Source organism: Chelonia mydas, chromosome 2 (assembly GCF_015237465.2).
Source record: "Chelonia mydas isolate rCheMyd1 chromosome 2, rCheMyd1.pri.v2, whole genome shotgun sequence".
Taxonomy (NCBI): domain Eukaryota; kingdom Metazoa; phylum Chordata; order Testudines; family Cheloniidae; genus Chelonia; species Chelonia mydas.
The window spans coordinates 24542233-24566952 of NC_057850.1; the positions used below are offsets into that span (position 1 = coordinate 24542233).

General features: G+C 41.9%; 1 protein-coding gene and 1 long non-coding RNA gene across 3 annotated transcripts; one reads left to right on the forward strand and one right to left on the reverse strand.

Moving 5' to 3' along the window:
• DSCC1 (DNA replication and sister chromatid cohesion 1) lies at window positions 1–18002 on the forward strand. Of its 2 annotated transcripts, none has more exons than XM_037892080.2 (9): window positions 1–407; window positions 3390–3558; window positions 6852–6986; window positions 10389–10479; window positions 11102–11240; window positions 12889–12941; window positions 14169–14323; window positions 14975–15123; window positions 16416–18002. In XM_037892080.2, the coding sequence occupies exons 1-9, from the start codon at window positions 238–240 to the stop codon at window positions 16522–16524; spliced, it is 1170 nt and encodes a 389-aa protein (XP_037748008.1). In that variant the 5' UTR covers window positions 1–237; the 3' UTR covers window positions 16525–18002. The 2 variants fall into 2 exon arrangements, with proteins under 2 accessions (XP_037748008.1, XP_037748009.1); XM_037892081.2 differs by having other exon boundaries at window positions 74–407; window positions 10389–10495; window positions 11190–11240.
• On the reverse strand, window positions 5483–24717 carry LOC119565553. The gene is made up of 2 exons (XR_005224258.2): window positions 24599–24717; window positions 5483–6224 (listed from the first exon to the last, which is right to left on the reverse strand). It is a non-coding gene; the product is annotated as an uncharacterized LOC119565553 (long non-coding RNA).
• Window positions 24718–24720: the final 3 nt, after the last annotated feature.

The following is a 24720-nucleotide window of genomic DNA, read 5'->3' on the forward strand; positions in this document are numbered from 1 at the left end:
TCCCCCGAACCACAGGCGAAGGGGAAGAGCTCCCGCTCCTCCTTCCCCCGCCTCATCTAGACGCTGCCGCGCGCCTCCACCCCCCACCAGCACTAGGGGTCACGTGACTCTGGCGGATGTAGGGCTCTCTCCCTCTTCAGAGCCCGCCCCCCAAGCGCGGCGCGGGGTTTTCGCGCGCTTTCGGGACCGTTTGCCGCGCGCCCGTCCCTTTGAGCGGGGAGCCCGGCGCCCGGCAGGATGCGGAGCCGCGAGGAGGTGGAGGCCACGCTGCACATCGCGAAGCTGAAGCCGGCGGAGCTGCTGCCGCCCGTGCACTGCCTCAGCTTCAGCCCCCGCGCCAGCGCCGGAGAGTGCTGCCTGCTGCAGCTGGAGCCGGGCCTTTGCGCCGAGCTGCAGGCGGGGCGCAGGTGCGGAGGTGGCCCGGCCTGGGACTGCGGCGCTCGCGGGGGACCGGGCCTGCAGCGCGCCCTGGCGGGCGGGCCAGGAACGGTCGCGATGGGGAGGGACCGCCGGGACCGGTCGTGTGAACTGGGTGCCGGGGGGGAATGAAGGGGCAGACCACAGTTAAAATGGATCCGTACAAGTTGCCGAACCGAAAGCCTCCCTGGGGCCCCCTGCGCATCTTGCCCGGGCGGAGTTTAAGTTTCTATCTTTAATTAATTGTTTTAATTCCCTATTGGTTAAAATGTGAAATGATCGAGGTTTGTATCCCTGGAACGTATCTGTTTCCCGTGAACAGCACCATGAACTAAAACAGGTTTCAGAGTAACAGCCGTGTTAGTCTGTATTCGCAAAAAGAAAAGGAGTACTTGTGGCACTTTAGAGACTATTTATAATACATTTATAATAAATTTATAAAACAATTTATAATAAATTGGATAGTCTCTAAAGTGCCACAAGTACTCCTTTTCTTTTTATGAATTAAAACGTGGCTCTCAACTTCTCAACACTCCTGCCTGTGAATAGTTCCTTTGAGCTCCGTAGGACTATTCATGAAGTGCATACGTGCGAACCCCATTTGTTTTTCGTGGTTCAGGGTAGTTTCTTTTGGTTGAAACAGTGGGATGTATTCTGGTTTTAGGGGCCACACAGGACTCTGGAGCATGGAGCCCTGGGAGAAAGTGTGAGTGCCTTGGGGGTTGTGGTTGGTAAAAGGTTTGAAAAACCCTTCATTTGACTACTGTTGTCCTCTAAGGCAGGGGTTCTCAACCTTTTTCTTTCTGAGAACCCCCCAACTTGCTATAAAATCTCCACGGTCCAGCTGTACAACCATACCTGTTTTTCTGCATATAAAAGCCAGGGCTGGCATTAGGGGGTAGCAGACAGGGCACTTGCCCGGGGCCCCACACCACAGGGGGCCCCATGAAGCTAAGCTGCTCAGGCTTTGGCTTCAGTCCTGGGTGGTGTGGCAAAGGGGCGTTGGTTTTCTGCCCTGGGCCTCAGTGAATCTAATGCCAATCCTGCTTGGAGGACCACCTGAAACCTGATGAAGGCCCCCCAGGGGGCCTTGGACCCCTGGTTGAGAACTGCTGCTCTAAGGCAAAAGTGTAGGAAAATGTTAAAAATCACATGGAAGCAGAAGTTTTTTCTGAAGAACATTCAGAGTTAATAGGTCTGGGTTTTTATTAGAGGAACAGTTGCTGTGCCATTACCCAGTGCCCTGAAGTAAGCTGGGAGTGATTGGGACTTCAGTGCAGTGTTGGTCAAGTATATGAGGTTTCAGGATCAAGATTTAAAAGATCAGAAAGTGGGTGAAATGAACAAATGAGCAAGAGGTGTGGGAAGGAGGAAGGGGTAACAGTAATACGATTAAACTAACTGTATGTCACAACTTGGAGATATAAGGAGTACTTGTGGCACCTTAGAGACTAACAAATTTATTAGAGCATAAGCTTCCGTGAGCTACAGCTCACTTCATCAGATGCATGCAGTGGAAAATATAGTGGGAAGATTTTATATACACAGAGAACATGAAACAATGGGTGTTACCATACAGACTGTAACAAGAGTGATCAGGAAAGGGGAGCTATTACGAGTGGGGAGGGCTTTTGTAGTGACAATCAAGGTGGGCCATTTCCAGCAGTTGACAAGAACAGTAGGAGGGGAAATAAACAAGGGGAAATAGATTTACTTTGTGTAATGACACATCCACTCCCAGTCTTTATTCAAGCCTAAATTAATTGTATCCAGTTTGCAAATTAATTCCAATTCAGCAGCCTCTCGTTGGCATATATCACATTGGTGGATGTGCAGGTGAACGAGCCTCTGATAGTGTGGCTGATGTGATTAGGCCCTATGATGGTGTTGCCTGAATAGATATGTGGACACAGTTGGCAACGGGTTTTGTTGCAAGGATAGGTTCCTGGGTTAGTGTTTTTGGTGTGTGGTTGCTGGTGAGTATTTGCTTCAGGTTGGGGGGCTGTTTGTAAGCAAGGACCTGCGCATCTACCAATGTGATATATGCCATCATGTGCCAGCAATGCCGCTCTCCCATGTACATTGGCCAGACTGGACAGTCTCTATGTAAAAGAATAAATGGACACAAATCAGATGTCAAGAATTATAACATTCAAAAACCAGTCGGAGAACACTTCAATCTCTTTGGTCACTCGATTACAGAAATAAAACTGGCAATTCTTCAACAAAAAAACTTCAAAAACAGACTCCAATGAGAGACTGCTGAATTGGAATTAATTTGCAAACTGGATACAATTAACTTAAGCTTGAATAAAGACTGGGAGTGGATGGGTCATTACACAAAGTAAAACTATTTCCCCTTGTTTTTTTCCCCTCCTACTGTTCTTGTCAACTGCTGGAAATGGCCCACCTTGATTGTCACTACAAAAGGTCCTGCCCCCCGCTCTCCTGCTGGTAATAAGAAAAGGAGGATTTGTGGCACCTTAGAGACTAACAAATTTATTTGAGCATAAGCTTTCGTGAGCTACAGCTCACTTCATTGGATGCATTCAGTGGGGGGGAGGGGGGGAAAGGTAATAGCTCACCTTTCCTGATCACTCTTGTTAGAGTCTTTATGGTAACACCCATTGTTTCATGTTCTCTGTGTATATAAAATCTCCCCACTATATTTTCCACTGTATGCATCCGATGAAGTGAACTGTAGCTCACGAAAGCTTATGCTCTAATAAATTTGTTAGTCTTTAAGGGACCACAAGTACTCCTTTTCTTTTTACGGATACAGACTTAACATGCCTGCTACTCTGAAACTTGTAGATATGATATTCTAATTGGTAGCAGTAGTCATAGTAACTGCAGTTGCCACTTGGTTAGCAATATTTTTAATGTATTTGAAATGTTATGTCATCTGTAAATAAAGATGAGTATTCCTTTGCTATTTTTGCATTTAAAAACAAGAACTTGGTTTTTTTCAGCCTAGTGATTCGTGGTGACAAAGATGAACAAGCTGTGCTGTGCAGTAAAGATAAAACTTATGATATGAAAATAGCAGATACTTCAAATATGTTGCTGTTTATCCCTGGCTGTAAAACTCCAGAACAGCTGCTTGCAGATCAAGCATCATGTAATGTCATTCACACCCAGGTATATTCTTTTGTTTCCTTATCGTCTATTCTTCACATTAGTGTTACACCTCAGGTGCCTATTATTATAGTATCTTACAATTGCAAATGATCAGCATGAGTGTATTAACATAAAACTTATCTATCATGGCTTCAGTTATCATCTGTTTAACAGATCCAAGCATAAAGTCTGTTTTGGGTGAGGCAGTAAGTACTTATGGTGCTTAGTAACGTCAAAGAATAGATATTTTCTCCTTCACTCAAGTGAGCTGTCTTAAATATAAGACACGAAGAGCAAATTGACACTTTTACATTAGTAGAGTGCCTGTTTAAACGGCCTACCCTGAAAGGCACATTTTGCTGCACTTTCTTAGTTCCATAGTCTAAAAAAAAAAATCTTCGAAGATGACTCTTCTATCCTACCTGTTGCATCTGGAAAGATTCTATGGGATGGAGGATTTTAGAATTATGAGTTTAAAGAATTCATTGTTTCTGCCCCTTTGAAGCAAATGTAATAAATCAAATTTTCCTAAAAATGGTTAGGAAAATATTATCATTTGCTCTTAATTTTGTGCAGTGGGTATAATGACATCACTAAGGAGGAGTCGCCCTCCTTCTCCAGTTCTAGAACAATCAGAGCATCATTTATTCCGCAGAGTTTGCAGTTCTGCTAGTAGGACAAAGTCCATTCAAAACAAAGTAGATTAACAAGAAAGTAATATTCCTTCTCCTTCACTCTTGCTATGTTCTGTAATGATTTTTTGAAGTCCCAAGCACCAAGATAACTTCCTGTCAAATCACTTTGGGGTTTTTTTGGTTGGGATCTTTCCTAACACCCTCCCAAACATGTTGTAATGCAGGGGTGGGCAAAGTTTTTGGGCCGAGGGCCACATCTGGGTGGGGAAATTGTATGCAGGGCTTGGGCAGGGGGTGGGGTGCGGGAGGGAGTGTGAGGTGTGGGAGGGGTTGCGGTGTGCAGGAACAGGCTCAGGGCAAGGGATTGGGGCAGAGGAGGGGTACAGGGTGCGGCAGGGGACTCAGGGCAGGGGGTTGGGGTACCCGGGGGTGCGGCAGGGGGCTATGGGAAGGGGTGCAGGAGGGGTGCGGACTGCAGGAGGGTGATCAGGGGGTTGGGGTGCAGGAGGGGTTCGGGCTCCAGCCCGGCGCCACTTACCTAAAGCAGCTCCGGGGTGGCAGTGGTGCACACCGCTCCGGGAAGCAGCCAGAACCATGTCCCTGCACAGCCCCGAGGGGGGGCACAGGGCTCCGCACACTGCCCTTGCCACGCCTCCAGGGATCTACCCTGAAGTTCCCATTGGCCGTGGTTCCCCGTTCCCGGCCAATGGGAACTGTGGGGGGCGGTGCCTGGAGCCAAGGACAACGCATGGAGCCCTCTGTTCCCCTGACCCTGGGGCTCCAGGGAAATGGTGCTGGCCGCTTCTGAGAGCAGCGTGGGGCCCACAGCACCACTGGGGGCAATTCTGCATGCCGTAGTTTGCCCACCCCTGTTGTAGTATATAGTTATATTGCTTAGATTGCAAACTCTTTATGAGAGGTACTTTCTTTTTGTTATGTGTGTATAGTACTAAACATAATGGGGTTGGGGCCTGTAAGTGCTACTATAATACAAATAATATAAATTACCTTTCTTCTGGAAGCAATATTGAAAGGCTCATGCATCAGTCCAAAGAGATGATCACTCAGTAGCAAGCACTCCCTTCCACAGGGGCTGAGCATTCTGCTATGTTTGTCCAGGGTGAGCAACTAGCTGTGGCTATGAACTCATTTGTGTTAGCATATTTTTCAACCACTAAATGACCAGCAATATCTTCTTCTCTGAGAGATTTGAAAAGAAATGAAAAATAAGTACAGAAAAAAGACCCAAATGTTGTAGTTATTCTGCTTGTGTAATTGCCATGCGTGTGAAAAGAGCTGGAGAACTGAGGTCATAAACTAATATTTATTTAAATAAACTAATATAGGCAAAAACTATAAACAAAAAAAAGTCTAAGCTTTCCAAACAGAATTTGGATACAGTATTTCATATCTAGGCTGCTTTCTTGAGTAGTAGTGCTTGTTTTTTTTTTAATTTGACAATCTAGCTTCAATGGTTAAAAGGACAATTTAAAAAAAAATTACTTAAAAATCAAATTTCTAGAACATCTTTAAAATCCTGACTTTTAAAAATACATTTATAAAAAAAAAAACCTGAGCTTTTCTGTTACTGCAGCTGTTAGAAGGATTTTTCATACAGGGAAAGGGGTTGGATCTGAGAGCAATACCACTAAATGAGCTTGGAGCCTGCTGTGCCTTCCCCATTCTGTGCTCACACCTGTCTGATTGCTGGCCTCTTCAACAGAAGAGCATTGCCTACGGCCTCCTGTCATCTGAACACCTCAGTAGGACTTTTGGGGGACGCCCAAGGTATGCTTCAGAGGTATTTCAACGCACCCTGGGATTCCTCTGAAGGTCCTAGTGAGTTTAGAAGATTGGAGACCTTGTATCAATTACACTTTGGTTTCTCTTCTCCCTGTGTGGTAGATTAGGGAATGAAGGCAGTTCTTCTGCTGATTGTCCCACTCAGCTTCTGTCATGTCCTGTCTCTGTATACATATCTTTGGAAAGGGAGGCACCCACCTGGGCTCCGAACCGTGCCATGGTGTCGCTGGTAAACCTCTTTTTCAGGGCCTGGGGAAAAGAAGTGTGCAGTATTTTTAACAATGACCCATGGGCACACTTAGAGCATGTACCTGGCTTATATAGCTATGTAGTGAACATCTTTCTTCTTTCCCAAGATGCATGTTTAATGAAGTGATGATTCATAGCTCCCTTCCTCATTCATTGTGTAGTAAAATGCCCATTAACTAGGAATTCCAGGATATGGCAAATAATTGGGAAGATGAGAAAAGGAGAATAAAAAGAGAGCTTGTGGAGAGCAGCAAGACTGAGGTATGAGAAAAAAAGAACAGATGTTGGAAGGGCTGAAATTGACAGGACTTTAAAATATCTGGCCATTAGCAGGTATTGTCCATATGTAGAGACCAGCTGGTTTCTTTGTCATGTAGACAGTAGGTATGCTTTTATTACTGAACTACAGACTTCTAACTCTTATTCCCAATAATGGACTTCAGTGCTGAGAATATTTCTGCCTACTCTTCTTTAGAAACGAGAAACAATCTCTTTTAAAAAAAAAAAAAAATCAAGATATTTATTATGTGACCTCCATAAAATTCATTGTTAATTATTCTTTGCAAGTTACCTTGGCTGACAGTGTTAAATTAAATGAGTCACAGAATCTTTAATTTCTTTTTGTAGATTGCTGGTTTCTCCAATAATTACTGGGAATTAAGGAAATGTCGACCTAAACTAAAGAAACTAAAGAAACTTCTAATGGAAAATCCTTACGAAGGGCCAGACAGTGAGAGAGAGAAAGCTCTGACTGACTCAAAGGTAAGCCTGTTAAGTAAATCACTTCCTTGTTTTTACTTTTCCTTTGTAATTGGTAATGCTATAAAAGCCTAGTAAAGCTACATTCTTAACTAGAAAAAATAGCTTTGCTCCCAGTTTTACTTAATTATGCAGAATTGTGCCCTTCTACACAGTCCTGCTCTGAGCTGCTTTTTCTCCCTGCTTGAGACAGCCTGGCATGCTAACCTAGTCAGGAATTGCTCGCGGTGTTACTGGCTGCAGTCAGTAGGCTGTTTGCCTTAGTGAGAAGAGACAGAGTCTTCCTTTTTTGTGTAGACTAGAGCATGGTTTTCAAACTGTGGGTTGCGACCCAGTACTGGGTCACGGAATGTAAGGCACTGGGTTGTGGCAGCTCTGGTCAGCACTGCTGACTGGGCTGTTAAAATCCCATCAGCAGTGCTGCCCGGCTAAGGCAGGCTAGTCCCTACCTGTTCTGACATCGCACTGCGCCCCAGAAGCGGCCAGCAGCAGGTCTGGCTCCTAGGCAGGGGGTCCACGAGGCTCCACATGCTGACCCCGCCCCAAGTGCTGGCTCCGGACTCCCTTTGGCCGTTTCCCAGCCAATGGGAGTTTGGGGCGGGGGGGCTGTGCCTGCAGGCAAGAGCCATGCGGAGCAGCTCACGCACTTTCACCTAGGAGCCGGACCTGCTGCTGGCCATTTCCAGGGCACAGCACGGTCCACGGTGCTAGGATAGGCAGGAAGCCTGCCTTAGCACCCTTGCTGCACCACTGACCGGGAACGGCCACAGAAAAGCCACTCCACCCCCATGCCCCAATCCCCTACCCTGGCCCTGAGCCCTCCCCGAACCCAGAGCCCCCTCCTGCATCCCAAAGCCCTCATTCCTGGCCCCACCCCAGAGCCCTGACCCCCTTCCGCACCCCAGCTGAGAGCCCCCTCCCACACCCTGAACCCCTCATTCCTGGCCGCAGCCCTCACCCCCAACCCTCTGCCCCAGCCCAGAGCCCCCTCCCACACACTGAACCCCTCATCCCCAGCTCCACTGGGTCACGGAAATCAACAATTTTCTTCATCTTCAAAAAAAGTTTGAAAACATTGGACAGAGGATGGTGAGAAGAATTACTGTCCCCCTCCTGCAGGGGGAAGACTTCTGCACTAAGCTAGCAAAATGAAGCTAGAAGTTGTGGGGGGAAAACTGACAACATCCATTTTGAAGTCTTAAGGAACTGGCTATCAGGTGTAGTGGCTTTCCCCACCGTTACTTGTGCTTCTTGTGACTTCATCTTACCCTATGTAAAAGGCACTCACCACTAAGGAAAGGGAAGTAGAATGATATGGGAAGGAAGAGAAGTAGAATAGCAAGGGTGATATGGAGGAAGTGGAGGGAGAAAGGGTTGAGATTACTCCAAAGGCAGACGTAATTACAGATCCGTCCTGCCAGAGATCATAGGTTTTGTTATTAACATGCAAGTTCTGCCTTCAGAAAATCCAGGTCAGGCATCAAGAATGGTCAGAATGAGAGGTATGAATCATCTGACCTAAAATATAAGGCACGTCTTGAAGAAATATAAAGTGAAGAATTTTTTCATGATGGAGTAAAATACAGTTTCTGAACATTTACATATGATCTATTAGCTGACTAGTTTTAAAGCTAACTTACATTTGCATGACAATACAAATATCCTTTCAAATATTAATGCTCAAAGGTAACATCTGAGACCTCTCCGTGTTTAAAAGAAAATACTTTTAACATGTCAGTTTTGTCTAATTATCTTCTATTTTCCGACCAAAACTCAGAATATTAAAGGGATAAATTTTTTTTTTTTTTTTTTAAAACATAAGATTCTTAACTGTGTTATAGATAACATTGTGGAACTTACAATCTAATTTAAAGTTCCCTGGGAGGACAGGCTACACCTTGCTGTGGGTGTTAATTCTGACTGGAGCCCCTAGATGCTACCACAATACAAGTGATGATATGCATTTTTGTTATGCTCCTTGTTAACTCTTTGCATTTCTCTTGGCATGGGCAACTAACAAGTGATTGTTTTTTCCTGTGCACAAAAATGATCAATTCAGTAGATTATAGGAAACTCATGTTTTTATAACACAGCATACTGCTACAGTGTTTGTTGCATATATTCACTCAATATTTCAATGTCTTCACTGCTGACCACTGAAGTAAAACAGCGGATATTCAGTATCCAAGTACAGCAGCACTGAACAAGTGTGAGGCAGAAAGTGAAGAATACTGTTGCCAGTAAAATTTAGACAGAATAAACGATTTAAGATGCAGGGTGGATTTGATTTAAATCAGGATTTAAATCACTAGTCAGGAAGACTTGATTTAATCATGGTTTTCTACATAAGTGCATTCTTGTTGGTTATTATAATCTTAATACATATTCTTCACAACTCAGAAATAGATGTAAGGTTTCTTTTTTAGAAGGTACACACTTTACATTTTTAAACAGTGATTTATTTTGAAAACTTTTCAGATTAGTTTTACAGCTAAATCAGAAAATGAATGATTGTTTGGTTATTTCATTTACCAAAAGTAATTGAAGCAGATATTTATGAAGTCATTGGGAGATGAACTATTTCCAATTCAACAGGTTAATCATTAATATTTGGAGGATTTTCTTGCCATGCTGTATTAGGAGGAGAACATCACCAGACAGACATTTAAATTGTTTTATTTAACTAAAACAACGTTAAATATTCTGGATTTTTTTCTTCAACAGCAAACATATAATATTTTAACAAAACAAGCATATGTCCCTCACTTCTTTCATTTTTCTCCAGACTTCTTTTTGTCCAGATCTATTCTGCCCCCACAATCTTCTATTCACTGAACTTTTTGAAACTTTGCATTTTTAGAGAGAGGTAAGAGATTAACTCTGTGTATACAAATTTGCAGAGGGACAATAGGGTTGAGGTCTTATTTCTCACCTCTATATATTATTTACTTGCTTGTTAACAGCAAGTATGTTACCTCTGGAGACACAAATCCACAGTTTGAGAATTGCAAAACTAAGCATCTCTGATGGTATCTTCTTGCATGCTGCAAATGTGTACCTCGCATAGGATGGCCACTTGAGCTAGGCTGACTTCTGGAGGTAGTCTTATATCACTGGTACATGGTGCAAAGGCTTCCTTTATTTAGAAAGAATGTTATTTTTTAAAAAAATTGAATGATCTTTGGAGAAACTAGTTTAAATTGCAGGAAAAGACTGTTTGCAAATTTGAACTAGTGTGGTAAATTTAAGAGACTTTAAAACCCAAGCCTCCACTGTGTTCTCCCATCTCTGTTCTAAATAATGTTTATCTTCATCATATTTATATAAGGTAATATTTACTTTCTTCAGTTTAGCTTTAGCAAGGGTTGAAGGTAATCCATTTTTTTTTCTTCTTGCATGCTGCAGTATACAATGGAAGACTTGCTAGATCGGATTCAAGCGAGTGAGGAGGAAATACTGCATCAATTGCAGGTTATAAATGCCTGTAAAATTGAAGGTATTTGTCCCTATAGGTAGGATATGTATTATTTTGTTGCATAACACATGGGGTCAACTTAGTGAGGAATGCAAGAAAGTGGTGGTCTCTGCAGGGCTTTGTATAGCTTTCTCCTGAAATGTCAATAGTATCTTCCAATGTTTTATGTAGGAGTCAAAGGAGTTAATTGCTTTATTTGACTCCAAGCAGTCACAACATGAAAGGCAGGCAGATAGACATAGGCATGCATAGTGGGTTGAGAATACCTGCCACTATTGTTAGTAGTTCTCAAATGCTTGCATAACATGCATCACAAAATATTAAAAATTCTTATTGACTACATCCCTATTCAATGGTATAACATCCCTGTAACAACTGTGCAGTAGTTGATTTACATAGAAAAGTAACAAGGTATTTTGATCTCCCCTTGAAAAATTTAATCACACTGGTCTCTGCTCCATTCTACTATTCTGTTCCTTTCCTTTTTCTCCTCTTGTTAAATGTTCTTTAAATAATCTTTTAAGAGCGTGGTGTTCTGTTTGTGCCTTGAAAGGGAGCTGAGACTCAAGTGTGAGAATCCTGAAAGATATTTTCAGAGAAGCAGAATTACGAAGTATTATTACATATTTCTTCTGTTTGGCAGGATATTGGAGGGTTCTAGAATTTGATTATGAGATGAAGCTTCTGAATCATGTGACTCAGTTAATAGATTCTGAATCTTGGTCTTTTAGCAAGGTTCCTTTAAGTATCTGTCTTCAAGAACTTGGATCCCTGGAACCCAAGTAAGTATCTTTTTGTTTCTTTGTGCTTAAAGCACTAGAAAACAAATTACTGTTACTCATATTAATCATCATTAGTATTTGCACTTACCATAGAGGAGTCCTATAATAACTATATTCAACTAACAGTGCTCAAGATTAGAAGTTCTTTGACTCTGTAAAACATAAATCCATTTCACCTTCAAGGTACAATCCTGCTCTGAGGTCAGCGTGGAGCTGCACTGCTCCATGGAGAGCTCTGGCTCATAGTTAGGAACACATTCATTGCTACAACCTACTTGGGGCGGGAAGAGATGCACTTACCCCCTGCCCCTAAATGCTTCTGGCCACCTTTGTTGTCTGGTATGTAGGTGGGATAGAGCTATGGCCTGTCTCCTCATATGTTTTGCAGGAATCTTTTGTCCCATAGGGGAGCAGTCCTTTTATATAGGGAGTATGTGGGCTGCAATTGTGTCCCTTGCTGTGAATGGGCCACAGTGTGGGCTTCTTATACCCATTTTTCCCTCCCACCATTTTTTTATGTGCTCAAGGGGAGCATAGCATGGCCCTGAGTAATTTTATACAGTAAAGGTGTGACACTTCAGGTCTGGTTAGACTAATCTCTGTTCCCTGGTCAGTGTCACATAATCATGGGTCGTGATTACAAAAATTCCTACTCCAGTCTCATGGCAGGCATAAGTATCCACTGACTACTGTTAAAACGTACACTGACACAGCAGCTAAAGTGCTGTTCACTCTATTGTATGTTCTGCTTGTACCCATGACTTAATTGGCAGACTGCTGCCCATGGTGGAATACCATTCAGGAAACATGGCAAACGAAAAATGTGTGGTGGGCACCTCCTGCATAATCATTTTGTGTTATGCAGTGGCACTTCTGGTAGTGGAATGCTTTATTTGAATAAATATCAGTGATCATATTAATAGAATAGTATTAAAATATTTACAGGCCATTCCATTCAAATTACAAGGCTACTGAATTGTGCTTACTGACTGAGGCTTTATAAATTTTTGTTGAACTTCATTTAGGGGAAAAAAACCCACACTAACATTTTGCTTTTATCCAAAATCTGCAAAGTAGTACAAGTTAGGCTATAATTTGATGCAACCAGTCCATAAAGTACCTTTTATTAATATGTTATACATATCTGCAGTGCTTTGTGAACCTCTGTTTGTGATGCTTTTTGCTGGTGAAAAATGAGGGAAGGCAAGAGTCCTATCTTCCTTCCCTCTGCATCTCTTCAAAGCACAGTGGGAGTGGGCACTAGGGAGGCGAAGTTGCTGGGGTACCATGGCAGGGGATCTTCAGAGACCCTGGATCAACCTCCCTCACTTTGTCCATTTCAGCCCCTATTTACTCTGTTCCCTTTCAGCTCCTGTTACTTCTATGTCTCTCTGTCAGCTCTGTCACCTTAGTCTGTTCCTTTGCTCCCTAATCCTTCAGTTGCTATGACACATCCCATCCCCATTGTCTTTCCTGCTTTTGCTTTGCCTGCTCCTGTTTCAGTGTGTTAGTGGGAGGGAGGAAGGTATTTGTAGTGATTTTTTGATTGTACGCTAACTTTATACAATACATAATTTCAAAATGCCTTCCTTTGCCATAAATCTGAAATGCATAAAAGTTGATTTTAAAGTTTAACTTTTTCTTTCAGAGAAATGATACAACATATTCTTTTAAGTTATGGAATGAAATATACTGATGAAGGTAAGTTATGGCAGGGATGCATTTATTAAGAAAGGAGGGTTAAGAATTAACAAATTACGTAACTAAAATAACAAAGTGTAAGAGAGTAGGGAGGCCAACCCTGAGCTAAGAAATGTTTAGGCTGATTATCATGAAAACTTTCCTTAACAGTGAGGTCTACTAAACTATGGGATAGGGAAACTAGTGTCATTAGAGAAAAATCATGAATTAGCAGAGACGTGCCTGAGGTAAGCTAGTAGATCTTTCCAATTCATAACTTCTGTGATTGAGTTTAAATGTGTTGCACAGCATTAAAGAACTCTTTTTCTGATGGATTTTATCATCCAGGCATTTGAATTAACTTGTGTAGTAGGGCATAGTGGCTCTTAGAGGCCTATAGGCCCAACATGAGTGTTTCTGATTTCAGCTCATAATGTGGGGTTGGAATGAGTGTTGGGAAAGGCAGAGCTATAGAAGGCACTCTACTTGCATAAGCGGAGACCACGGAAGTGGCAAGACCTGGTGTGGCGCTCTCCATTAAAGGCGTTGGGAATGGCGCTATTGCAGCAGTGACTGTTGGGATATCTCTAGACAAGGTGCATGGGCGGGGTTGGTTTGTCTGAGCCCAAGGAAGTGGCCTGGAAGTCTGAGAGGACCTGGATGCAGGAGGAGCTTGGGAAGGGAGAAGGTGAAGCAGGTAAGCTTGAAACCCAGGGTTCGCACGTATTCTTTTTTTCGATAGGCTTTGGACTAGGTCTTTCAGAGAGTGGGAGAAAGTGCACCTTACCCTCTTCGCTACCCTGTATCAAGGGAGAAGACCAGGATACCGCCCTTGGGGAAGTGAAAGGACTACTGAACTGTTTAGCTCAGAGAGTGCAAACAGCTGTTGATATCAGACTTGCATAAACAAGAGTGAAAGAGATGGGGGTGGCAGGGGAGGTAAAAGGACTGTTTCATCTGAGGAGGGTGCAGGTCTATTGATGTTAGTCCTGATCAACAGGGCTAAAGGCTGTGGCTAGGAGAGGTCTAAGGATGTACTTGTTTCTGTTCTGACTCTTGTTTACCTGGGAAGGGGGGGACTTTGTTTTATGCTCTGGCTAAACTAACCAGCCAGAGGGGAAACTTAGGCACAAATTACCCTGCCAGGAGGGGTAGACTGCAGAGCAGAGGGGAAACTTGAGGCACAGAAATGTCCTGATACCAATGCAAGTAAGAACCTGTGAATGTAATTTATTTTTCCCTTTACAGATGAAGTTTATTTTGAAATGAATGCAGATAAAATATGCTCAGCTACAGCACAAATGCTCTTGCAAAATGCAGTTAAATTCAATCTCTCAGAGTTTCAAGAAGTATGGCAACAAAGTGTCCCCGAAGGGCTGACAACAAGGCTGGATCAGCTCAAGGTAAAAACTAAACTAGCGAATTTGGTTTCATGTATTAGCAGGATGTTCTTACTGCTGTATTGTGTAGGACTTGTATATGAATCATGAACAACCGGCTTCTTATTTTTTATTTCAACTGTATTTGCCAGCAGCTGAGAGAAGCATCATAGTCCTGCACTAAAGCATTTACAAGGCATTTCCTGAAAAGTGAAACTGCCTAGGACCTCAGCAGTGTAGGAAGGAGCATGACAGTGCTCTCCTAGCTGTCTCCCTGGACCTCATACATGTAGCTATAGAAGAAAAATTTCAAATCTACAGTCTATTACTATCAATGTAGACAGAACTAGAAGTCCAACATACTGTAGAACAGCCTTTAATGATTCTAGCATGCTGTAACCAATATAAATGTTGTTGAAGGTGGTAGTGGGATATCAAGTTGTGTATTTTTACATGTTCCCCTCCCTTAAGGGATGTGAGAACTACCTCCTTCCTGATGGCAGGTATTGTGAAGGTTTCAATTTTCCTTTTAGTATTGCTGCTACTCATAGAGTTTAGGGGTTAAAAATACTGAGATAAATGTCAATAGTAACACAAATTGATAGGCCAAGAGACGGGAGGTTTGATCATGTTTTCTGCGTTAAAATTTGTGTCATCCTATTATTGTCCCAATAGGGTTTGGCTCTGTTGGATAGAAACTCAAGACCAGAGACTATCTTTTTGTTAAAAGTAGAAGACTTACCTGAGGATAACCAGGAAAGGTTCAACAGGCTATTTACCGTTCGGGAAAAGTGGACAGAAGCAGACATTACCCCATATATTCAGTAAGTAGTTCACTACTAAGCATAATACTGTTTTAAAGTATAGTAAGTAAATAAACACTTGCATAGTACTTCTAGTATACTTGGTTGCATCATGGGCAACTATAGCTGATAAAACCTTAAACCTTTTCTCCCATTAGTAACACTTTGTGACCCATCCACATGAGCTGTCTTGAAATCAAAATCTTAACTGGAAGTTATGTAACTCAACTTTTCACTTGCAGATTATTAAGAGTGTGAATTCACAGTGAGTGTTGGACCACAGTCTGGAGAAGGGACAGCCAGGCTAGTGGAAGATTAAGGAATTAGAAGAGCTTAGTCAGGAAATATTTAAAAGGAGGCAAAATTGAAAGGAGATTAGCAGTAAATATTTGACTTTAGAGAAAAGGCTAAAAAACTTCAACTTTCCTTTATACATCATATCTCCCAAATTAGTTTTCTTTTTAAAGTCAGTAAAATCAAACTTAATTCCAGAACTACACTCCAGTCTTACTTCTCATGTTTCATCCTTTCCCTTAGTCCTTTGTGTTGTTCAAAATTGACATAACATTCACATGATCCAATCAAGCTCTGGGCCTTGTTGGGCTAAGCAGTGTACAAGCAGACACACTTGCTCTGACATGGTCCTTGCCTCAGAGCTTTGAGCCAAATTCTGCTGTTCAGAGTAAAATCTGAAGTGACTCCATTGACTCAGGCTTGGTCTAAACCTTACCGGTATAGCGATGTCCATCGGGCTGTGAAAAAAAACCCTACACTCCTGACCAACATAGCTACGCCAACAAAATTCCCAGTATAGATGCAGCTCTGTCAATGGAAGAGTGTTTTTGTTGATGTAGCTAACATGATTCAGGAAGGTGGTAGCTACACTGACAGAAAACCCCAATGTTGTCTGAGTCTATACTAGGGGGCTATGCTGATATAGCTATGACGGCATAGGCTCTGTTGTGTAAACAGCTATACTGGTGTAATGGAGAACAGAATTAGGCTTTTGCCTTTTAGATTGTAAGCTATTCAAGTTAGGAACCATCTTTGCGTTTTGTAAAGCATGTAATATGCTTTTGGGAGTTACATAAATGCAGCAAGCTATGCCAAGGTATGAATTTTAGATGATTGAAAGCATTTTGGGAGAAGCACACCAATAGCTTATTAAGCAACACTCTAGTCAGGCTGATAGCTACATTAGGAAAATCGGTTACTGAAACAGTTTGTACTCAATCCTGAAATACTGTGTCCTAATAACCTTTTTCTAAAGTTACTGAAGAGTGTTTTCACCACTACTTTCTTTTTCTCTCCAGAGACTTATGTGCAGAGAAGCAAACAGTAGGTGCACTTCTGACCAAATATGCTCGTTCTTCCATGCAGAATGGCGTCAAAGTTTATAACTCTAGAAGACCCATCTCATAACAAGAAATGACCTTATTTAAGAATCAAGAATACATCAAGGAATAACAACTGATGGTGTTCATACCAGAATTATTTAATTATGTAGCAATATCAACTAATTTGAAATGTCACGGTTGTGAAAGACCTGTCAGCTTAAAAAAAAAAAAGTGTAGTACTGTATGCCAAAGACGGTGGAATTCTTGATTTATTTTAGATCTTTGTGGAAATAATTGCTCTACCAAAATCTAAAAACACACATTACTGGAATCTAGTTTCCACCACTTAACCAGAAAGACCTATAAATTTGTTTGTATTGAACTGAAATTTGTAGTTTGTCTTAAAATTCTAGAAGCAAAGTAAACTCAGTATTTTTACTTTCCCTTTGTGCAAAAATATTTGCACATACTCTTTTTAAATAGATAAGTCTGCTGATAGGTTAGTAAAGTCCAATAGAAAATTATTACAGAGAAAACTTTTCTTCTACACAGTCATTTTCCCCCCATTTATCTTGTAAAAGAAGTCTACTTCCAGTGACAGCACTGAATATAGTATTTCAAAAGCACTGAATATAGTATTTCAAAAGAAAAGTGGAATACTTGGTTTGTTTGCTATAAAAACTGAACTGTCAGAGCATCCTAGTTACCAACAAGCAATATTAGTGTTTTGAGCTATGTGTGTAAAATGAGAAGTTTGGCCTTATCAGTACTCATTTCCACTGTGGACTACAGGTCAGGCCTTTGGAAAAGTGGTCCTTCTGGTTCATGTCTTTGAATGTGGATAACATGAAACAGAATTATGAGGCACTTAAATTGTCAAGAACCCAGAACATTAATACTATTGGCAAAAATTGCCTTAAGTTACATAATACTAACAGGTCTGCAAAATCCAGGCTAAGAGGATGCCTCAAATTACTCCGACATGGTATAGACTCAGCAACATTTTCTGTAACCTGCTCTTCACCACTGGAATATTGTCAATATAAAGTTAATATACCAGAAGGCTTATTTTTAAAAGTGGTAAATTAAACTGTTTGTAGTATTGTAGTTCATACCTAAAATATATATAAACCCTAGAAAAAAATTTCTGCAACACTGTAAATATTTTTGAAATGTAGAGCTGTGAAGCATTTACTCTTTGTAATATTGCCAAGTTAAATGTTGAAGGCTTTTTAAAACTGGATTTCCATTTGTTCTTAGTAACCCTGTGCAATCCAGTTTGCTATTTGACAGCTTTGCAAATCTGTGTTAAAGGGAAATATTATTGTAATATTTTAGGTAGCTTGTTATTTAAGATCTGAATGCACCTAAGGCATTTGTATATATGTGTGGAAGACCACATGATGGTTAATGTGCCAATGAGTGGGAAAGGAGGGGAAGAAAGAGGAACAAATGTGCTATAAAATAACCTGGTCTAACCTTAAAATAGGGTATACTTAGCCTTAGAATTCTAATGTAAGAGCTGAATAAACTCCAGCACCACCTCCTCTCTGCTGTCAGATAGCTTCTCTGTTTGCGTTTTTTTTAATTGAAGGATAGTCTTTCCATTTTGCTAGAATATCCCCAACATAATATGGATGCCAAAAGGCCTTAGTGAACAATAAATCTCACTCTCCACAAACTGGGTCTTCAGGGCAGAATTTGGGGGTTCTGTTCCAGGAACTATATACCCTAACTGTTAAGATAGTGAAGCAGGAGTGTGGGGTTTTTTTTGTTTTTTCTTCCCAATAAAGGGCTGAACTGAGCAGTGTGAGGCCCAGGAGTCCAAACTTTTGTTCTTTCCTCACAGCAGCTCCATTCTCCCACACAAGACCCTCAACACAAAAATATAAAACAGGATTGGCCAGCATGTTAAGGGTCAACATTTTAAATTGCTTAATACAAGATTACTCATCCTGTGGATTATAAATGTCTTACTCTGTAAAGCACCATGTAAATTTACAGTGCTGTGTACTTAAATTTACTTGATAATGAGATCTTCTGGAAAGTAGGAGGAAGCCATGATTTTGTTACCAAGAGAACTGATTAATCAGATTTGTCTAAATACTCTTTAATGAATGTATAATATTCATTGTCAGCTGACTTTTTAATAAGAATATAATTTACTTGATGAGTTTTAGCAGACTGACAAACGGAAAACAAGCTGTCTTTTGGAGTCAAAACAATCCTGGATTTGGAAAGAGGAAGTTGAAGAGATGGTAGAATAAAGATTTCAGTAACACCTTATATGCAACAGCTTTCATCCTAAACTAATGGAAACATGACAAAGAGCTTACTAGGAACACAACTAATCGAAACTGTGAAGAAACTTTTAGTGTCACCACTAGGAAAAAAATAGGGCAGGCTTGCTTTTAATGAACTCCTTATGTAGTTAAGCACAGCAGCTTTGTCCCATAATATAATACTTAATATCATGGAGAGAATTTCATGTATTCACAAATAGACCACACACTACACTACCCACTACTGCACCTAAAGGATTATATGTACTATTACATGAGGAGATGAGGATTGGGGCCATGCAGCAGGGGGCTGAATGAAATCCACAATACATGTATTTCTTTTTCTCAAATTCAGAGATAAGAGTGAGCTGTATATTATACATACAGATGTTCATATATCTTCCTATAGCAATTTACCTAGTCTGTATCAGCCCTCATATATAACAGTTATTCACTTGTGGGTTTTATTTGAATCAAATATGTAAACTAGATTTTGGTGATTAATCCACCATTCTCAAAATAACTATTGCTAGGGGATTAGCTAGTCTTTACTATTTAATGACTGTAGGAAAATCAGATTTCCATTGACTACTCATCCATTTGTCTTATCTTTCCTTGAACACTTCCAGTGATCACTATTACATAGCCTCCCTCCTTGAGTTATCGTCTTAAGTGAAAGTACTTTTTAGACTAAATTCCCTACACCCACTCAGTTATGAGGGCAGCATGATAGCAAAAATACACATGCAACAGTCATTCCCTTCCTTGTCTATTGTATTTGTATCTCATTCTGCTGTGATCACTTGATCCACTCTTTTACTATATTATAGGCTTTGTTTAAAAATTACTCAAAGATTATACAGTAGAATTCTATGAGTAGGTTGACTGTAAAAACTAGTCTTAATTATGTTTCTAAAATTAATTGCTTCCATGCATTTTAAGTTACTCAAGTCAGATTTGTACATTTTATGAACTGTAAGGAATTGTGAACATTTTAAAAGATTAACACTTGTAAATAAAGGAGTTGTAACTGAATATTGCAGAATATAATATTTCCATGAACTGTTGCTAAGATACTTTAATACATGGATAAATTATAGCATATATTGTAACACACCAGAGGCTAACAAGCAATCTTTGTGACCTGACTGCACATGGATATACCTATAACCTGAGATTAAAATAGCATTCAATACAGTGGTAGGAATTTGTTTCTTACAATGTTTGGCCATCATATCTACATACATACATACATGACACTAACAGCTTAGCAAATATTCATGCCGGCTCTGTGAAGCATGCAGACATTTAGAATAGCAATGTAAAACAGATGTCCTCAAACTTAGGGCCAAAATTTTTACATTTAGATGCTCAGATAGGGTTTTAGTTTCCAAACTAGACACCCTAGTTCGACAATTCTATTTGATGTACATGCTATCATGACAGGCAGTTTCATGAATTTCATTCTCCTAAGTAAAACTTGTCCCATTCACTGTAGTGGGATAGTTCTATATAATGCCATGAGCACAGAAAAATGTATGAACCAGATGCTCCATTCTTTGTGCAGGCAAAACTCCTTATGGAGTATGATTTAGTTTAGACCCTTTTCAGCATAACAAAATGATAGTTTCAAATTTACAGACTGAAAGTGAATAAATACACAAGTTAGTTGTCCTAGAAATAATAGGTGTCTCTCACTAGTTGAATGTCAGGCTCAGAGTGCCTTTCTGAGTGGAGATGGGAGTGAGGAGAGTCTATCACTAAGTTATGCATAAAAAGAAAAGGAGTACTTGTGGCACCTTAGAGACTAACCAGTTTATTTGAGCATGAGCTTTCGTGAGCTACAGCTCACTTCATCGGATGCATAGCATATCGTGGAAACTGCAGAAGACATTATATACACACAGAGACCATGAAACAAAACTTCCTCCCACCTCACTCCCCCGCTGGCAACAGCTTATCTAAAGTGATCATCAAGTAGAGCCATTTCCAGCACAAATCCAGGTTTTCTCACCCTTCCCCCCCCCCCCCCCACACACACATACAAACTCACTCTCCTGCTGGCAACAGCCCATCCCCCTTTGAAACCCCTCTTTATAATGCGCATGATAATCAAGGTGGGTCACCTCCAGCACTAATCCAGGTTTTCTCACCCCCCCCCCCAACACCCCCCCCTTTTCCAAAAACCACACACACAAACTCATTCTCCTGCTGGCAACAGCTCATCTTACAATGTGCACAGCAATAATCCAAGTTTAACCAGAACGTCTTGGGGGGGGTTTTGCAGGAAAAAAACAAGGGGAGACAGGCTACCTTGCATAATGACTTAGCCACTCCCAGTCTCTATTCAAGCCCAAATTAATAGTATCCAATTTGCAAATGAATTCTAATTCAGCAGTTTCTCGCTGGAGTCTGGATTTGAAGTTTTTTTGCTTTAAGATAGCGACCCTCATGTCTGTGATTGCGTGACCAGAGAGATTGAAGTGTTCTCCGACTGGTTTATGAATGTTATAATTCTTGACATCTGATTTGTGTCCATTTATTCTTTTACGTAGAGACTGTCCAGTTTGACCAATGTACATGGCAGAGGGGCATTGCTGGCACATGATGGCATATATCACATTGGTGGATGTGCAGGTGAACGAGCCTCTGATAGTGTGGCTGATGTTGTTAGGCCCTGTGATGGTGTCCCCTGAATAGATATGTGGGCACAGTTGGCAACGGGCTTTGTTGCAAGGATAGGTTCCTGGGCTAGTGGTTCTGTTGTGTGGTATGTGGTTGTTGGTGAGTATTCGCTTCAGGTTGGGGGGCTGTCTGTAGGCAAGGACTGGCCTTTCTCCCAAGATTTGTGAGAGTGTTGGGTCATCCTTCAGGATAGGTTGTAGATCCTTAATAATGCGTTGGAGGGGTTTTAGTTGGGGGCTGAAGGTGACGGCTAGTGGCGTTCTGTTATTTTCTTTGTTAGGCCTGTCCTGTAGTAGGTGACTTCTGGGAACTCTTCTGGCTCTGTCAATCTGTTTCTTCACTTCCGCAGGTGGGTATTGTAGTTGTAAGAATGCTTGATAGAGATCTTGTAGGTGTTTGTCTCTGTCTGAGGGGTTGGAGCAAATGCGGTTGTATCGCAGAGCTTGGCTGTAGACGATGGATCGTGTGGTGTGGTCAGGGTGAAAGCTGGAGGCATGTAGGTAGGAATAGCGGTCAGTAGGTTTCCGGTATAGGGTGGTGTTGATGTGACCATCGTTTATTAGCACTGTAGTGTCCAGGAAGTGGATCTCTTGTGTGGACTGGACCAGGCTGAGGTTGATGGTGGGATGGAAATTGTTGAAATCATGGTGGAATTCCTCAAGGGCTTCTTTTCCATGGGTCCAGATGATGAAGATGTCATCAATATAGCGCAAGTAAAGTAGGGGCGTTAGGGGACGAGAGCTGAGGAAGCGTTGTTCTAAATCAGCCATAAAAATGTTGGCATACTGTGGGGCCATGCGGGTACCCCTAGCAGTGCCGCTGATCTGAAGGTATACATTGTCCCCAAATGTAAAATAGTTATGGGTAAGGACAAAGTCACAAAGTTCACCCACCAGGTTAGCCGTGACATTATCGGGGATAGTGTTCTTGATGGCTTGTAGTCCATCTTTGTGTGGAATGTTGGTGTAGAGGGCTTCTACATCCATAGTGGCCAGGATGGTGTTATCAGGAAGATCACCAATGGATTGTAGTTTCCTCAGGAAGTCAGTGGTGTCTCGAAGGTAGCTGGGAGTGCTGGTAGCGTAGGGCCTGAGGAGTGAGTCTACATAGCCGGACAATCCTGCTGTCAGGGTGCCAATGCCTGAGATGATGGGGCGCCCAGGATTTCCAGGTTTATGGATCTTGGGTAGTAGATAGAATATCCCAGGTCGGGGTTCCAGGGGTGTGTCTGTGCGGATTTGATCTTGTGCTTTTTCAGGAAGTTTCTTGAGCAAATGCTGTAGATGCTTTTGGTAACTCTCAGTGGGATCAGAGGGTAATGGCTTGTAGAAAGTGGTGTTGGAGAGCTGCCGAGCAGCCTCTTGTTCATATTCCGACCTATTCATGATGACAACAGCACCTCCTTTGTCAGCCTTTTTGATTATGATGTCAGAGTTGTTTCTGATGCTGTGGGTGGCATTGTGTTCTGCACGGCTGAGGTTATGGGGCAAGTGATGCTGCTTTTCCACAATTTCAGCCCGTGCACGTCGGCGGAAGCACTCTATGTAGAAGTCCAGTCTGCTGTTTCGACCTTCAGGAGGAGTCCACCTAGAATCCTTCTTTTTGTAATGTTGGTAGGCAGGCCTCTGTGGATCATTATGTTGTTCAGAGGTATTTTGGAAATATTCCTTGAGTCGGAGACGTCGAAAATAGGATTCTAGGTCACCACAGAACTGTATCATGTTCGAGGGGGTGGAGGGGCAGAAGGAGAGACCCCGAGATAGGACAGCAGCTTCTGCTGGGCTGAGAGTATAGTTGGATAGATTAACAATATTGCTGGGTGGGTTGAGGGAACCATTGCTGTGGCCCCTTGTAGCCTGTAGTAGTTTAGAAAGTTTAGTGTCCTTTTTCTTTTGTAGAGAAGTAAAGTGTGCGTTGTAAATGGCTTGTCAAGTTATGCATATAAATCACATAACACGGCTGTTACTCTGAAACCTAAGTTATGCATATAAAACAAGCATTGGGAGGATCTGACATTAAGAGGATGGTAGAAACAGCGATTGTCATTAGGCAGGATCAGAAGGGAATGAAATTGTTTTACAACCTCCCCATCCTGGCCTTGACTTAAATGTCCACGATGAAGAGGAAATCGCTGCAGATATCACAAGGAGTTAACAATACCTTTTACTAACTTGATCATGAGGTTTTACAAACTATACAGCCAAAGCCGGGTCTGGGAATTAAGGTTAGCGTTTGTCCAAAAATGTATTAGGAGCCAAGTTTCACTATAGGATTAGTTCCCATCAGGCTCCCTGTGGGGCAGGATAAAAGAGTTGGCCACTATTGCAATTTTATCACATCTTACCATTAGAGCTGGTCAAAACAAATGGAGCCCACCTCCTTCCCCACTATTCCTCACATGTTCTTGCCAACTGCTGATTAATGGCCCACCTTGATTATCACTATACAAGGTCCCCCACAACCCCCACCCACCGCTCTCCTGCTGGTAATAGCTCACCTTAAGCGATCACACTCCTTACAGTGTGTATGGTAACACCCCTTGTTTCATGTTCTGTGCATAAAAATCTCCCCACTGTACTTTCCACTGAATGCATCCGATGAAGTGAGCTGTAGCTCACGAAAGCTTATGCTCAAATAAATTGGTTAGTCTCCAAGGTGCCACAAGTCCTTTTCTTTTTGCGAATACAGACTAACATGGCTGCTACTCTGAAACCTGCAACAAAACTGTTTACATCTAAATCTTCAATAGAATATTGATAATCGAGCAGAAATAGAAGAACAAGTATTCCAGCTCAAATCTAAAACATTTCAGTTTGGTGCCTCATTCTCCCATTTGCTATAGGTCACACTACATCTTTCATGATACAACAGCAGTCTCCTCTCTTGGAGAGGGAGGGCTGCACACCATGGAAGAAGCAGGCCAGCCAACCAGCCCAGCGAGAACAGGACGTGAGAGGGCAGAACTACTACTCCCGCGAGGCAATGCGGCAGCACTCCCAAATATTTCGTTTTTCAGGTGTTCATTTTTAAGTCTTCCCGAAAACGAAAAGCCAACACTTCTTTCAAAAACACAAACAAACCCCCCCCCCCACAACCCACCCCGAAAAAACAAAGCCACATTTAGTAAAAAGAGTCACAAAATAGTTCTTCCCCACTGAAAACGTTTCTGCTGAAGATATTCCCCGGCCTTACTTGGACGGTGGAAACGAGGCATCGCCTAACACAGATTTCCACCCTCGCCAGTGGGGCACAGCCAAGCCGCCCAGCGGATAAGGAACTGGGCAGGAAATGGTGTGAGACCGCTTTGCGAGGTT

What these genes read in the sequence shown, in the direction of transcription:
- DSCC1 (XM_037892080.2), top strand. Translation starts at nt 238, where the DNA reads ATGCGGAGCCGCGAGGAGGTGGAGGCCACGCTGCACATCGCGAAGCTG. An exon ending in AAGCTCTGACTGACTCAAAG is followed by an intron (nt 6,987 to 10,388) that starts GTAAGCCTGTTA and finishes TGCATGCTGCAG; the next exon opens with TATACAATGGAAGACTTGCT. An exon ending in AATGAAATATACTGATGAAG is followed by an intron (nt 12,942 to 14,168) that starts GTAAGTTATGGC and finishes TTCCCTTTACAG; the next exon opens with ATGAAGTTTATTTTGAAATG.